This window comes from Gopherus evgoodei, chromosome 13, assembly GCF_007399415.2.
Source record: "Gopherus evgoodei ecotype Sinaloan lineage chromosome 13, rGopEvg1_v1.p, whole genome shotgun sequence".
Taxonomy (NCBI): domain Eukaryota; kingdom Metazoa; phylum Chordata; order Testudines; family Testudinidae; genus Gopherus; species Gopherus evgoodei.
Window position 1 is genome coordinate 4,219,446 of NC_044334.1, and position 17,051 is coordinate 4,236,496.

Consider the following 17,051-nt stretch of genomic DNA (forward strand, 5'->3'; position numbering starts at 1 on the left):
TCAAAGTGCCTCCCACCTGGCTGGCTTTATATAAATCATCAGTTTGAAAGGTGATTTGCTCTTTCAGCCTATGAACAGGCTCAGAGCGGGGATGAGTCTCTTGTAATCTCTTGCCACTAGATGGTACTCCAAGCAAAACTGGAAGTTGCCATCCAGAACCAAGATTTAACTGAGACGGGAGCAGTTCTGCACTTTGCAGCAATCTCATCTTTTCCATGATAGACTCTGAGGAAATAGGCCTCTGAGAGTGAATCATGTTTTAAAATCCTCTTAGTTCTCCATGCAGTGTGTTGTGCATGTACCTCTAGAGCACTGTCTCCCATGACTTCTAGGGGCCATCTCACACTCAAATAGCCTGAGACTCGGTGTTACTAATATAACAACCTAAGTTCCCTCTGAGCCACACGGCCGCGCAGCTGCCTATTAAGCCCCACGCAGGGACTCAGGGCTGTGGCGGGAAGCGTCTCTTCCCGCCGGCCAAATCACGGACCTGCAGCGGTGGGGAGAGGTGCCCCTTCCCGCTGGCCCCAGCTGCTGCAGCGAGAGAGAGCTGGGGGAGTCCTTTCTCCCCACCGCAGCCCCACGGCAGACTGCACCGCACCCCAGAGCCCACATCCCAACCATCTGCCCCAGCTCTGAGCCCCATCCCACACTTGGAACCCCTCGACCCCACCCCCACCACAGGAATTTTGTTGCGTCACATATCACCTCTATATTGGTGCACATAACCAAATTCATTCCGCACATGGACCTAAAAAATTAGAGGGAACACTGATAATGACCACTTTATTTTGCAGAATCTCTGAATGGTTTTCCTATGCAATTTATATTTGTTATTGAAAACAGGGAATGTTCATTTATGGTGGGTTTTGTGATGTGCTAGGAACCACCCTGAGACTGTCTAACTCACTTCATGCAAGCAAGCAAGCAGATCCAGTGCTGCTCACCACCAGCTCAGATTGGATCTGAACAGGCAATCTGGAGATGCATCCTCTGTGTCCCATATCCCACTTCTTTTCCTTTTGGACCCCTTCCTAGGATCATTTTTTGTGAGCTTTTCTGATTGAAATCCTGCTTAATATTACTTTGTAATCTGGGAACGTTCCCACTGTGTTCCTAACACACTGCACATATGTTGTCCAAAAGTGCCATCTCTTTGTGGTTTTCTTTAAGTAATAGGGCTAACCCTTCCTCAGGTTAGAGGAGGGATGGTTTTGTGGCTAAGGCACAGCTTTGGGACTCAGGAGATCTGGATTCTTTCCCTGGATCTGTGAAAGCTCCACTCTGTGACCTTGGGCAAGTTACTTAATCTCTTTGTGCTTCAGTTTTAGGGATCTGTAGAATATTGGTAATATTCTCTGTTTCTCGCCCTTTGTATGTCTTGCCTGTTTAGGCCTGTTCAGCCAACAATGTGATGCAGTTGCAAAAAAGGCTAATATCGTTCTGAGATATAGTAACAGGAGCGTCTTATGTAAGACCTGGGATGTCATTGTCCCACTCTGTTGGCACTGGTGAGGCCTCAGCTGGAGCATTGTCTAATTCGGGGTGCTGCATTCCAGGAAAGATGTGGACAGACTGGAGAGAGTCCAGAGAAGAGCAACAAAAATGATCAAAGGTTTAGAAACCGTGACCTGTGAGGAAAGGTTAAACAAACTGGGCCTGGTTAGTTTTGAGAAAAGACAACTGGCGGTGATGGGGGCCTGAGAACAGTCTTCAAATATGTGAAGGGCTGTTATAAAGACAAGTGTGATCAGTTGTTCTCCAGGCTAGTAGTAATGGACTTAATATGCAGCAAGGGAGATTTAGGTTAGATATTAGGGGAAAAAAATTCTGCCTATACTGGTAGTTAAGGTCTGGAACCGGCTTCCAAGGGAGGTTGTAGAATCTCCACCACTGGAGGTTGCTAAAATCAGGTTGGACAGTGCCGCCTGAAATTACCTGAGTGCAAAGTTCACTGGTCACAGTTGACAGGTTCTTTCCCTTAGTGATTACGTAAATTATTTAACAGGTGGGATTGATGAATCACAGGAATATGAACATAAAAGTTTTATTTATCATCCAGATAAACCAAAGCATTAATGCTACTGAACAAGAAACAGATACATATTATAAGAAAGTCCATAGTGCTGTCATACTCTCAAACTCTTGGGACCCAGGGTAAATACCGCTAGAAGAAGATACTCAGTGGAGTACACTGTAAGTGGGAGGTGACGGTCCAGTTTACACCAGCCTCTCATCCCAAAGTGCCCACCAAGGGTCGGCACACACCTTGTTTATACTCATCTCCTCTCTTACAGCCACCTAGGTCCAAGACCAGATCTGAAGGTATTCCAGCCCCTTCCCATATGACATCTTCCAGGAAATGTTGTTTGGCTGTTAGCCAATGGCTATTAGCCAGGATGGACTGGAATGGTGTCCCTAGCCTCTGTTTGCCAGAAGCTGGAAATGAGCACTGGGGGATGGATCACTTGATGATTCCCTGTTCTGTTCATTCCCTCTGGACCAGGCCACTGTGGGAAGACAGGATACTGGGCTAAATCCTTGGTCTGACCCAGTAGGGCCATTCTTACGTTCTTATGATATCCCAGCTATCCATAATTAATCCAAGGCTGGCCTAAGCTATCTGCATCAGCCCCATTCCCAGTATTTTCAGTAAGTCAGTGTGGTTAGTTCCCTGGACACAAGCACCCCCCAAATCTTCCCAAAGCTACAATTTTAACTTGTTTTTGCTTCTTTGCTGTTACCTTTGTTTGTCTCAACATTCATATTGCTCATTATACTCTATGTTCCTCCATGTGCCTTTCAGCAATGTTGATTTTTACTCTTTCCTGTTAAAAGCACGTGTTAATATATATTAGCCTAAAAGCTTCCTGTCATAAACCAGGTCAAGAGCCATAGGTTAACAACAAACACCTATCAGGGACGCTCTAAGTTTAATTGGTCCTGCCTCAGCACAGGGGGCTGGACTGGATGACTTCTTGAGGTCCCTTCTAGGTCTCATTTCTATGATTCTGTGATTGTAAGCTGTTCAGGGCAGGGAGTTTTCTGTGTGTATGTACAGTGTTTACTGCAGTGGTGCTTCCATTTTGTTTGGGGCCTATATGTGCTCTGTAATATAAATAATAAACCTCAGGCCAAGCTTCCTAGGGTTTCTACCAGCAGATTGACCCCTCTATCTCTCCCCTTACCTCCCTCTTGCTTCAGAGAGACTCTCAACCTTTTATACTCTTGGGTTGTAGCTAATAGGACCAGTCTGGCCTGGTTGCTAGGCTGAGTCAGCAGAATAACTCTGCATTGTTATGCAGGGCCCTAGAACCTCATGCTCTATTGTACTCTTTTCAGAAACCCTTGCCTATGTTTTAGTTTAGCGCTCCTGAGAAAATATTGTCCAGATAGCAAAGAGCACAGTGACTGTACAGTGCCCAGCAGAACAAAGGCTTACTCTGTGTATGTGTATGTGACTTGTATCCTAGGGGTCTGAGTGGAATGCCTCCAATCTGGAAGAGCTTCAAGGCTCGGGGTGAGTACTGGCCCTTTCCACTACTTAATGTTGGCTTTCGCACGTTAGACTCTTAAATCCTCAAATCACTTGTTTTCAACTGCATGTTCGGGTGTCTTGTGAAATGAAATATTATACTTTCAGGCCATACTTCAGTGGATAGGCACAGGACCAGAATTCTGTTCTCAGTAGTGACCTTGGACCAGATAGTTCCTCTCTTTCTATCTCAGTTTTCCCACCTGTACAATGGAGATATTTGTCCTCATTTGTAAAGTGCTTTGAGATCTAGGGAAGACCAATCCTATGTAGGAGTCTAGTTTATACTGAGCAGGCTTATTGTTGTCTGAGGTGTGAATTCCCAAATACTTCAGAAGATTATCCATTACAGTATTTGGGGTAAAGCTCTTATCCAAATGGTGCAAAACTGCCTGAAGATGAGAAGAGCTGTGTGAATTGTTCTCCATTCCACTAGTGCAGACAGGTGGCTGCAGTCTTGTCTCTCAGTGAACTCTCATCACTACATCACTTCTTGGCTTTAAGTGTTTTAGGCCAATGGGAATTTTGTGTATAAATACTTGCTGCTTGCCCAGGACACATGTTGGCTCTATAATGAGGCTCTGAAAAGTTATTACTCAACAGCAGGAATAAAGATGTTTAAACTGTAGTCCTCGGGAACACTTTTGAATAAGTAAAACAACCAGCACATTAATCCTTTGATCTGTAGTGATGGTATTCTTGAAATGACATTTTTAAAAGTCAAAGCTGGACAAATCCTTGAATAAATATCATGTGCTATTGATTTGTGTGAATTATATGAAATAATAACTTAATATGGGCATTCATTCTCTCCTAGTATACGCCTATTTATTATTAAAATCCTGCTGTTATATCCTGCAGAAGTAGAGTAAAATGATGCAACTTTCATTTCATATTTCTGGTTGGAAAAAGGAAGAAAGTATGATCTTGTTGCGAAAGCACAAGGCTGAGATTCAGGACTCCCAGGTTCTGTTCCTAGTATTGACATTGATTCATTGTGAGACTTGGATCAAGTTTCGGCTCCTCTCTCTCCCTCAGCTTCCTCATTAGTAGAGTGGGCAAGTCACTCTCCCGTGTTCTCCATCTTTACATGGGACAATGGTAGTAGAGAGAGATGAGTTAGGGAGCTCGATTCAGCCAGTCCTTCACATGTAGAACGCCAGCTGATTTAATCGGAAGTGGAGAGCTTAGAGGTTTGGGGCTGCTGATTGTCCCATGCAGCAAGAGCACCCATGTTACACTGGGTTGTGTGTGGTTTATCATGTGAATTCCAGGTCCCTTTCCAGGGCTGTGATGATTAAACTCTCCACCTTTGTTTCCCATTGCATCCTGCAGCGTCTACTACATTTTAAATGTCACCAGGGAGATAGATAATTTTTTTCCTGGTCTATTTGCGTATCATAATATCCGGGTGTACGACGAGGAGACGACAGACCTCCTGGCTCACTGGAACGAAGCATATCATTTCATAAATAAAGCCAAGTAAGTGGATGGAGATGAGCGAATCAGTGCTTGGGAGCATCCAAGGTCAGGATAAGAACCCGTCATCAGAATCTGTGGAGTGAGGTCAAGTCCTTGCATGACACTGAGGCACTTTCTCCAGCAGGGGGCGAGGGAGCTCCCTCACCAGTACTGTGGCTATTGTAAGGATAGTGTTGTGCCCTCTGCATGCTGCTGAATAGCATTTCAGCGGAGGATATGGAACCATTCACAGAAGCTTATTTTGAAACCTGCCTTCCTCTGAATGTCCTGTTAGTCACAGAGCTGTGGTTCCCACTTCAGGGCAGGGGCAATGAGAAGTGTACTCAGTAGGAAAGTAACCATCCCCGCTGTCTATTACTGGAAACTCACTGCTTTTGGACAAGTCCTGAGAAGTGTCCGTGCATCTGTTCTGACTTTGACTCTATCCCCAGCATCCAATTCTCCTGGACTCCTTCATACCCTCAGCTCGCTGTCCTAGGTTTGGCACAATAACTCATTCAGTGTCTTTACTGCCATGGCAGTTAAGTAGCTCTACCAGGCCAATTAAGTAGCTGTCCCTTTGCTGCTTAATTGCTGAGCCCTTTGTGAGGCTATGAAGAGGTTTCTGGGACCCCTGCTCTCGCAAAGGCCTTTGAAAAGGGAGTTCAGTTGGGCCCCTGGAATTCCCAAATACCCCGTCTGTTCCCGTCAGTGGTTAAACATTAACCCCTTCGCAACCAGTCACAATTGTTCTGAAATTTTATTTTCAGCGCCTTGTTCAGCTTGCTTTTTTGCTTCCCTTTTTTTTAAATGAAATGTTTGTTTGTTTCTAGTAATGATGCTACATTCTGTTTGTGTTTGCACCTAACACCCTAAAAGATGTCAGGAGCCCCTAAGGGTCCTTCTGATGAAGTAAAACACTTTGAAATCCTTGAATTTTGTCTGTGATAGAATAAGCAGACCAGTGACTCCCAGCAACAATAAGTGACATGAACCACTCACATTCTGCTGGGGTTTCAGCATGTGCTTTGTAACTTGATGGGCTTTTCTTCATTCAGATCTGCATGGGGTAGCTGGACAGTGACACCTGGTTAATTTGGCCTCTTTTATTAGTCGGCCAAATCCTGCCCTAAGTCAGTACCAAATCATTAGGATTGCAGAGGTGTAACTAGCAGTTGAATTTGACTTTGTCCATCAGCCACAAAGTCAGGATTAATAATGGCCTCAAAAATAAAAGGGCTGCATCTGAAGCTGTGGCGGTCCCATCCCTGACAGATTGTGGCACAGTTCTGCCAGGTGACATACTGGGCGTTGAAGTTCCCAAATACATAGCAGGAGATGCTTATTGCCATGTGTGATCCTTCGTTCAGTTGCCTTGCCTCCACCTTTGAAGATGGAGGCCTGGCATAAGGGCCTCCAACCCTGTTACTTGCTCTTCAGATTGCACCAACCTCTCCGAGGAAGCCTCTTTATTTGTGAGACTTCTTACTCTGTGATTTTCATCCAGTCACTCCACCCGCCAGGGCACAAGTGATAGAGAAGCCCTCATGCAGTGAACAGTGCAGAGGGGTCTGGTAGGGAACCCACCATGCCTGCTGGGTCCACATCTCCAAAGACAGGGACATGCAGACAAAGGGAGCTGTGGGTTGTATCTGAAATAGCAGTGTGGTTGGGGTGAAAGGAGAGTGGTTAGGGGGTGTCACAGTTCTCCAAATCCTAACTTTCCTAGAGAGTTTATTTTCTTGGACCATTTAGCCCAAACCAATTAACTCCCTCTGAGCTGTGATGTTGGCTGGGTCTGGAGAACAAACGACCATCCATGCACCATATAAAACTGTGATAGTAAAACTTAATAAACAAAAGGATTTGAGATACAGTTTTTCTTATTTTTTGCCTTCCTCTCTAGGAAAAATCACTCTAAGTGTCTGGTACACTGCAAAATGGGTGTTAGCCGGTCTGCCTCTACGGTTATAGCTTATGCAATGAAGGAATTTGGCTGGTCCTTGGAAAAAGCCTATAATTATGTGAAGCAAAAACGCAGCATTGCAAGACCAAATGCAGGCTTCATGAAACAGCTGCTGGAATATGAAGGAATTTTAGATGCAAGGTAAGGTGATGGGTGGAATGAGAAGGTGACTTGCAAGGAATGTCTCACAAAGCAGGATTAGCAATTTGCAGTTGTATGTACACACATGTAAGGCCTATGCTGGGCAAAGGAAAAATAAGTTAAAAATTATCAGAGAGTTGCTTGGAAAAGGGGAACATGATTTTGTGAAAAATGGGAAGAGAATGCAGTTTTTGTCAATGTTTCAGTAGCTGTTTCAGGCGCGGGTTGGAGCTAGGGCAGATACAGGAAGCAAGTCTGGCACAGCTGCTGGCACAGAATGCATCAAGCTGCCACTGTGCTGCTGTTGCTGCAAGGCTTAAATGGGGCTCTGTTGGCTCTTCTGTCCAATCAGGGAGCTCAATCAGCAGGCTCATTGCGTGGCTGGGCTCCCATGCCTGGAGCCGGCTGAGTTCCTGTCCCTTCATAGACGTACATAGGACAAAGTCCTGAAGTTAGGGAAGTCTGCCTGAGCGAGGACAGCCGGATTCAGCTGAGCGTCTTTTTAAAGTTATATTTGCATGACTCTGATACATGTTTTATGTGTGCTTGGTCCGGATGCTTTCAGCTGGGGGTTTTGTTTCTGTTTCCTCATTATGTGTGTATCACCTTCATTCCACAGCAGCCATCACAGCTAACTACAGAGCTGGTCGATGCCTTTTAAATCACAGTTACCTGATCCTTGAGGACTTTGGTTGCTGTTGTTCTTCTTCCCTTGAATCTTATGTAATGACCCAGCCATTTGTTCCCTGTATTTAGACCAGAGCCTGGCTGCTTCGTACACCCTGCTCCTCTGCCCTGCATTGCCACTGTCCTCTGTAGTGGGTGATCTGCTGGGATTGCATGTTTCCTCCAAAGGTTTCTGAGGGGCGTGGCTTGTATGGGGTGGGGCACGGTGATGTTTTTACATACAACAGCTGCTGAGTGTTTTATTGTAGTAATTTGTGCCTTTTGTTTTTCTCCCTAGCAAACAGCGTCATAACAAGCTGTGGAAGCAGCAAGCAGAGAGCAACCTACGCCAGAATGCAGATGATTCTACGGGGCCCAGTGACTTCCTGCTCGATAGCTTAGACATCGATCTGGAAAACCGTCTATCTGACCTGGACGCGCCTTCACAGTCCACGTACTTGGACAACAGAGCCAATATGGAGGCCAGGGGGTTTCACTACTGCTTCCGGCGCCTGTCCGACTCGTTGCTGGAGAACAAGCTGCCTGGTGACAGGGAAATATTTTTCCAGGTGGAGGATCTGGAGCGAGACGTGCTTTTGGAGCAGGCCAATTTGCTGGTGGATCAGCCTCCCCCAGTCCCTCCTGAGGCTGCGGCAGATACAATGAAGGCCAAGGAGAAAGCAGAACCACTGGCAGAGCTGAGAAGTTTCTGCGAGAAGGAAGTGAAGAAGCTGGAGTCCAGCATGCCAAAGGGGAGGAGTGTGCCCAGTCAGGCGGATCAGGGAAAGGAAGGCATCAGGGGGGAAAGTCCTGTGGAGAGGTGGAAGCGGCGCCTATCTTTGCACAAGGAGGAGAACTTACTGAACAGAGAGAACTTGAATAACAACAACAGCAAGAGGAGCTGCCCAGAGGAGTTCGAGGTGCGTATGGGCTTAAACGTAGATGATTAGTAACACCCAACACCATGTGCATGAGACAACTCTCCGCATCGTAAGATTATGATGTAATTTGGTTTGGAAGTGAAGGCTCCTGTAATGGTGCCTGTCTCCATGCTGAGCCTTTTCCTTGTAGAAGTGCTTCTGAACATCGCTTTGCTTGCAGAAATTGTGGAGCCAGCCACCAAAGAGAGCATGCAGCTGTGTGAACATGCTATAAACCTCTCAGGGAAGCCGCCTTTCATGACCATCACTTGAAATGGTTGGTTTCCTCCAACTCCAGACACTGTCAGCTAGGAATCCTCATGGCTTGACTCCCACAGCAGAGTCCTGACTTCAGCAGTAATGGAGAGAGGCTTCCTTTAGGCCTTGGAGTTCTTATAGATAAAATGTTTCCTATTGTTCTGTGTCTTCCCTTTCAATCTGCAAATCTGTCTTGTTTTAAACTAATCTGACTCTGCTGTTCTGCATCCACACTGAATTGTTTATCTGATTTCTTATTGCCTATTCTTTCCTTTTATAGCGCGATGCCATATTTGGAATCCTCAGTAAAGTCAAGCCTCCCTACCAGTCATGCACTGACTGCATGTATTCCTCAGCCAGTGCATCTGCTGAAGCCTCTGGGGAGCAGTATGAGACGCTGAATCCAGCTGCCGCGTGCTGCAGTTCTACAATCTGTACTCAGCCTTCACTCCTCTCCCATGTGACTTCTAACTCGTCGGACCAAATGCCTAGCAAGTCGCAGGCTGAGGAAATAATCAGGGCTAAAAATGATGTTTTGCCTCCATTGCTGCAGGGAACTAGTGTTTTGGAAGGTGGCACCTGCAAATCTGTGGTGGATCAGCATTGCAATATTTCTGAAAAGCCAAAAGATGCACCAAAAATACCTGTCAAAGCACTGCTTGCCAGGAGAAATTCCCACTGTGAGAAGAGCCCTCTGAATACAGAAGTGATGAAGGAAGAGTCTCCATCCAGAAAAGATGTCAAACCCACGAAGGACCTGAAGTACTTGCTGTTTAGCAAAGATTTGGAAAAGCCAACCACAAACAGTTATTTGATGCAGCATCAAGAATCTCTTATTCAGCTTCAAAAAGCTGGCTTAGTTAGGAAACATACCAAAGAACTGGAGCGTCTGAAGAGTGTGCCATCAGAATCCTCATCGCTGGTAAGAGAGAGCTCCATGAGCAGAATTGATGCTAGTATACCAGAGGAAAACCAAGATTTGGCTTTGCACCAAAGCCCAGTATCTCTTCTGGGTCCAGCACCTTTAATATCTGAAGACACAGAGAATGATGTGGAGAAGTTAGAGGCCAAAAACCCCTTACAGGGACTGTCTCAGAAAACCTCCACGCCTGTCCTATGCAGGCTGGAACACATGAGCAGTTACACAAAGGACTTTCTGAAGACCATATGTTATACACCGTCATCTTCCAGGAGTTCCAACTTGACGCGCAGTTCTAGTAGCGACAGCATACACAGCGTGCATGGGAAACCTGGTCTGGTGAAACAACGAACTCAGGAAATCGAAACCAGGCTACGACTTGCTGGTTTAACTGTTTCTTCCCCTCTGAAGAGATCCAATTCTCTTGCCAAGCTAGGGTGTCTTAACTTGTCCTCTGAGGACTTATCAAGTGACATAGATGTGTCAACGCTAATGAACTCAAAAGAGGCCAAATCGAGTGAGTCTTCCATGCTTTGCGAGTCACAATCCTCTCTGAGGAGCGTGGACGTAAGCTCCAAACTGCTAGCAAATTCAGCCACAGGAAACTGGAAGAGCACACTTTGGAAGGGCAAAAGCTGACACGTTCTGGTGTACGTTTTCTTTTTTTTTAATCAGCATTTATTGCCTGAACCCAGTAGTTCATCTGATACAACATCTTTACCCCCTTCCTTGTGCAGTAAGTGGAGAGAAAGAGGGACATAACTGAACAGGGTGAATGGCACAATGGAAAAAAAACATTGCATGGCTTGGAAGAGGACATGGTGTGTGAACTGCCTACTGTTCCTATAGGACAATATTCCCAGTACTGTTTGCTAAGTATAATAATGTTAAAATACATATAATGTAAAAAAATGTTGAAAATATTATTTCAAAGTCTCAACAAAAGTCATGGCATTTTTTAATTTTTTTATTTTGCAAAACAAACATAGCACAAGTCTCTAGTTTAAACATCCACTTGTGGAAAAACCTGTAGATGGCAACATAAACTCTACCTCTGTACTTGATGATTTCTGTGTTGGTTTTTTTTAAGGCTTATTCCAGGATATTTAAAGTTTTTTGAAAAGCATTCCTACACATCAACTGTAAAGACCCAAAAGAGTGTTGAGGTGTAGGCTTTACTGTACTGAGTAACTCTAACTATGAAGTCAAGTGAAAGAGTGTAGAGCTGTTTTTTTATTGACTACATGATCTGCTAACCCGATAGTTCCTCTTTACTGTATAACCAGGGTTAGCTGTCATAGTGTCTTGTGTTAATAACAAAATGACATCTAGGCTGTGTGTTTTGAAGGCTTCTGTAAACGTGAAGAAATGTCTTTACTTCAGGTATTGTTGCTCTTGTTGTGGTTTGATAGTTATCCCAGTAATAATGACAAGCCAATAGTGGTGACCATGAACCACTGTGAAATGCGTGTGATGCTGGAGTCAGTGGTTTAGCACTTGTGTTTTGGAAGCCCTGCTTGATCAGATTGTTGATAGCGTGCATTGGAGATGAGAAGACGACTGACCCATCTGCTATAGAGGGCAGATGGTTGGCTTTATTGTCATTCTCTGCATTTGAAACCTGGGGAGATAAGTTAGTTTATTTTTGGTAGAATATTTCTCGCATCCTGGAGTTTGCAGCAGAAATGCAAAGCAGCAGCAGGTTATCTCAGGAAGGTGTATGGTTGTCACTGAGCTCTGAAGCGGTTTACAAGTCCCCACACTGAGTAACATCCAAAGGGTTTATTATTTCAGCAGTGTGGGAGGATGAGTATTCCTGCTTGTTTGTTTATAGTACATATTATCTGGGATGCACAGGTTAATTTCAGTGATGATCTCCTCCTGATTGACAATAGAAGGGAGAATTCTGCTCTCAGATGAACATGTGGTGCTCCTCTGGGCGTCACTATCTTACACACCCATCCAAGGGCAGAGTGTGAGGCCAGTGCAAGGAGGAGGCAGTAGTTTTACTGGCCTAGCCTAAATGGAATATTGGACTATCTCAGAAAGGAAGGAAAAGTGGAGAGCTAGATTAGTTTCCATAGTGTTAAACAACCATTAAGTCTTCAACATGGTGCTGCTAGCTAGATTCTGATACGGTGAAGCATGTAGGGCTCAGTCCTATAGCCTCTGAAGTCAGCGGCTTCAGCTGTGCAGGATTACCTCTTAGAGCAGAGCCACTGGCTGTTATCGTTCTTTTTTTCATCAGCTGCTTGGTACTAGTTTCTGTCGGAGGTTTATGGCCAATTCAGAAACACTCTGTTTCCGCTTAGTTCTCATTCAGGCAAGTGAGAGTCTGTTGCGTAAAATCTTGGGCACAGACCTCAGGATTCAGCCCTTGGTGATAAAACAGAATTCAAGTAAAAATGGGGTTGATCAAAATGAGTGAATGAGATGATAAGAAATCTGCTTGAGCCACTTCCTGAGACAGGCCAGTTGGACACACAGATAACCCAGTTTAGCTCTAAAATGCTTTCCCTCAACAAAGGGGCAGTGACATGGCATTGACAGCCTCATGGGAACCAGCCCTATATTCATTTGTGGGTCATTGTCTTCACACCCAGTGATTATTTAGTACAGAAAAATTTCAGATAAATATTGTAGTACCATTGCCCTCCCGCCCCTGCCAGTTGCATCATGCGTCAAAGGAGGCCCTTCGCCTCTGGGGTGAGTAACACATTGTGGTAGAATGCTTTTGCCAGCCTGCTAGAAGAAGCACATTTAAAAAAACCTCCAAAACTCTGGGAGATATCTTTTTGCCAAATTAAGGATATAATTTTCAAAAGTGCCTCAGTCACTGAGGAGTCTGAGTTCCATTGCATATCCGTTGGATTTAGACTTAAGTGACTTAAGTGCTTTTGAAAATGGAACTTAGGCTCCTACATTTTCAGAAATGCCTGAATTCCATGTGTTAGACTAACTTTGGTGTCATGGTGAAATTTAAAGCTTAGTGACAACAAACAAAGGATTTGTTGCAGTCCATGGTTTTAACAACCAGGTCCATGTGAGTCTGAGCTGTTTTTTAAATATCTGCGTTTGCAGAGCCATTGCTGGATAAAGCCTTTCAGATGGGGATGGAAAGTGAAGACTGCAACTTTGAACATCAGATCCTACAACCTGCTATTTAAAATATTTGACTACCCATTTGGGAAGTGTCCCTTGGTTTCCACCATTTAGAATACCTGAGATTCCTTTTTTTTTTTTTAAATAACTCCCCCAATTTTGTACTAAAAGCAGGAGAAATGTGGACTGGGAAGCAGTAGATAAATATTTTTCCTTAGATAGAGGGATCACAAACGTGTATACATCTTGAGCATATGGCAGATTTGCCATTTCATGTGTGAAAGAAGCAAATGCTTCTCAAGCAAGGCAAACAACGGCAATATCTCCGAGGACATGAAACATTTTGTAATCCATGTTTTCTAGTGTCGGGAAATCGATGTCATTGCTAGAGTTGGACCTTCCCTTAGCTGCAGTGTTTGTATTATTGTCTGGCTATAAACCTTCAGAAGTGGATTTAGCATGAACACTTCTTTTGATGCTGTGATTGTCGTTGGTTCTTGGTGTGGTTCTTTTCACTGAACCCACCCTTTGGTGCGTCTTGGAAATCAGTACTGACTAGATCACTTCAATACACTGTGAATTCACTGACACATGCCCCCCCTTTCCTCCCCAGTTGTGACATTTCAGTTTAGCTGTATCTGGGGTGTGGTGGTATATCTGAAATATTAATGTTGTTATGATATGCCTAATGTCAAAGCATCATGGGGCATTTCCAGGTCCATATCTACTGTAGTGTATTCCAAATATTTTTATTACTTGTCTTTTAGCTGTTCTTACTTAGGTTTTATTTGTAAAAGATGGATTGGGGAGGAGGGGTGGTAGTGAGCATGGGTAAAGCTATTGCAGTGCATGTCTGATTACTGCATGGCTGCATAGGGTTTCTTCAGAGCCTATTAGTCCATGCTGAAATTACCAGCGAAGGTATTTCTGAAAGCTGTTAATCTGTTCACCAGCTCCATCCAAACCACAACATTGTGCTCACGGCTTGAGTGCAGCACAACAGCTAGTATAAAGTCAAAGTGAGCATAGCCAGTTGCACAGTTGTTCGGATTCTCCCTGTCTGCAAATCTGTGCACCTGTTCACACTGACAGGGAGAGCCCCTTTCCCATCTGACACAGTTGGACAAAGACTGCCCTTATTTTCACCCGGGCTATTCCATTGAAGCTGGAGCTGCAAGGCAGAATTTGACCTAGTTATTTTATTTAATTTCTATTTTCCCATGGATTTTTGATAGCCCTCTTTATCCAAACAACCCTAAAGGATCCCTAATAGTGTCACTGTAGGAGAAAGCAGATAGTTAACCCCTTGTGGCTAGGACTGCACAGTGTTATTAAGCAAAATCTTGTGCTTCTCCTGTGGAGAGATGGTCACTTAGGTCCAAATTTTGCATGCAAAAAGGAGTGAGAATGGTAATATTTGTAATTCTCCCAGTTGTGTTTGCAGATCACGCATGTGTGCACACAACACATGGGCTCAGTTAGACGAGGATTGTTAAAAGTGCTGATCTCTGGTCTAACTGCTCCCACTGAAGTCAATGGGAGTCTTAACTGTTGATTTCAATGGGCATAGAGGCAGGCCAATGATGAGTACTTCTCAAAATCCCATGTAATTGCCTGTTTCCAAGAATGGAAGGAGTGACACCCACAGATGTGGCCATTTAATTTTGTTTCTGCAGGTTGTTTTGCACTTGTGAGTGGGCTGCGGCCTTTTGAAGATGCCTTAACACCTGTTGTTCCCATCCCCACTGCCAGTGAGCTGTAATTCCATCTGTTTGCTTTGGGTGGGGACATGCACTCCTCGTAGCACTAACTGCCAGGAGGGAACCAACCCCAGGCGGTAAGACACTGCAGTATATTAATACACATTGCCTTTGTTCACAAGGTCATTGCCACATACGCCCAATTTGACATTTGTTGGCCAATCCATAGTACCTTGTACTAAGATGGAAGCTTAACAGGTGCTTAGACTTGAAAAACTTCCGAAAATTTCCAAGGTGTTTTAACAATACAAGTGAACAAACCTATTTCCTTCCTGTTTTCTTCTTTTATGACCTGCCAAACTCTGCTACATACAAACTACTGCTTTGGTAGTTTAGTATTCAGTTGACGACAATGCCCATATCGTGATTGGGGAAAATAATCACACAGACTCCGTTATTCTGTGGAACATAACTGTGTCATCATACGCACAATGTAGCTTATCAAACTTGAAGATCCATTGGCTGCTTAGTGCAACACAATACTGTCGATACATGTAGTTTATTTTTTATTTTTTTTAAGTCAATGTATGCGTAGAGGCTCTAGCATGCCAGTTCAAAGTTTTTGTAGCCAAAAGATGCAGTGCTTGCAGGGTTGTTACCCTCGATGCATGAAAAGATAGCTGTTTACTTTCTCTCCTATGTATTGTAATTGTTCTTTTACAATTGAGTGCCTTAATAATAGTTTACAAATACTGTGTATTTATGCTGAGCTGGTAAACGCTGTTGTTTTGCTGTTTTGTCTTGGTGCTTTGATGTTTCAGTGTAAGACCATTACTATTTGCATGTATGATTCCTGTATAACTCTCATCGTCCCTGATGTCAGAACTGCTAACCAGTTTTCCTTTGCTGTGTGTATGGGTAAAATGATGGGCTTTGTAAATGGATCCCGCATAAATTCCAGCTTCCGTTGCCCTGACCCCATCACATATGATTTATCTCTGCATTGCTGCATACAGTGCAGGCAAAGGAGGGCTTGACAAGACATTCCAAAGATGGAAGGCCATCGTTACGCTTGGAAGAGTTACAGGCATGATCTAAGCCAAGGAACACTCCAACATCAAATCTGAAATGCACAAACTGGCACCTTATTTCCAGCGTATGCTTTTTTTGTTCCATGTTTTAGAAATAGCACCGTTTCGGTCATCATTTCTCAATGTGTTCTTTAACTAAATAATATCCCCCTTCACTTTGCAGGCGTTGGTCTGCTCTTCTTGCCTCAGAGTTGACCCAAGGCCCATGGATAGTTATCACCCTTGTTAGATAAACTGCGGACATGAATAACCAGTAGCTGTTTCAGTGCATTGCTGTACTCTTTATGATAACAGTGTTCTTTTTATTTTATTGTACTTCTTAATTCTGGTTTTTATATTTAAATATGCAGTATCTTTTGTACTGTACATTTGCAGTAGGGGATGCATAATGCACTTTTTTTTTTTTACTTTTGTTGGTAAAAGTGTACTGTATATTACATGTGCTTCTTGTGAGGAAAATAAACACTTTTTTCTTTACAAGTGAGGTTTGCACCATCTCTTGAGTAACGTCCATACATAGTCAGCTTGTGGTCAGCATTTCAAAGCAGATGATTGGCCAGTGCGAGCCTCCGAAACGTGTACGGTATATTACAGGTGAATCAATGTCAATAAACAGCTGTCGCTGAGAAGGCGGTACTACCTATGCGGCTGACTTACAGGGCCAGACTCGGTGATGATGAATGTGGGAATGTATGTCACATATCACGAGCCAGATTCTTAGATAAATGGCCACCATTGCATTGCCAGGCCACCAAAGCCAGTGGAGTGGTCTTGGCATAGCTGAGATCAGAATCCGACCCCAGGAGTAAGTGGGCATGAACAGTCAGGGAGGGTAACTAGCACCAATCTCTCTGGTATTCGGTGGGGGTGCAAATGCATGTAATGTTTTGTGTCAAGTGATAGGAATGGTGTGGGAAGCAGGAAAGAGAAAAAGGAGCCAGCAGGTGGGGGTGAGATCAAGCAGCCTCTCTCTCTCCCCCCACGAGTTTTATCTCCTCCGTGCTTCCTTTTTGTTACATGCTCTCTTTCTCCCCTCACTGCACAAGCCAGGCTTGTGTTTTACAATCACTGAAATCAGACTGGAGCATGCTTACAACCTGTGCCACCTTCAGCTGTTGTGCCTCTTACAGTACCACTGCTGAGTTTAGCCAAGGGAGAACTGTGCCTATTGACATACAGTCTGAATTTGGCCTTAGTAAGATTTCGTTACACCAGTGACTTCCTGAATCACCTGGCCCAGTGAGTGCAGAGCCCAGGGGGAGATACAAAAATGGGTACTGGGTTAGAGGGGC

At 44.3% G+C, this 17,051-nt stretch overlaps 1 protein-coding gene across 6 annotated transcripts in view; it reads left to right on the forward strand.

Moving 5' to 3' along the window:
• SSH1 (slingshot protein phosphatase 1) overlaps nucleotides 1-16,237 on the forward strand; it is a 59,674-nt gene extending 43,437 nt beyond the window's left edge. For all 6 annotated transcript variants that reach the window (XM_030582737.1, XM_030582738.1, XM_030582740.1 and 3 more), the window contains 5 exons: nucleotides 3,474-3,520; nucleotides 4,871-5,017; nucleotides 6,903-7,103; nucleotides 8,068-8,689; nucleotides 9,228-16,237. In XM_030582737.1, coding sequence (XP_030438597.1) covers nucleotides 3,474-3,520; nucleotides 4,871-5,017; nucleotides 6,903-7,103; nucleotides 8,068-8,689; nucleotides 9,228-10,505 — 2,295 coding nt within the window. In that variant the 3' untranslated portion in view covers nucleotides 10,506-16,237. The remainder of the gene's footprint in view (nucleotides 1-3,473; nucleotides 3,521-4,870; nucleotides 5,018-6,902; nucleotides 7,104-8,067; nucleotides 8,690-9,227) is intronic.
• Nucleotides 16,238-17,051: the final 814 nt, after the last annotated feature.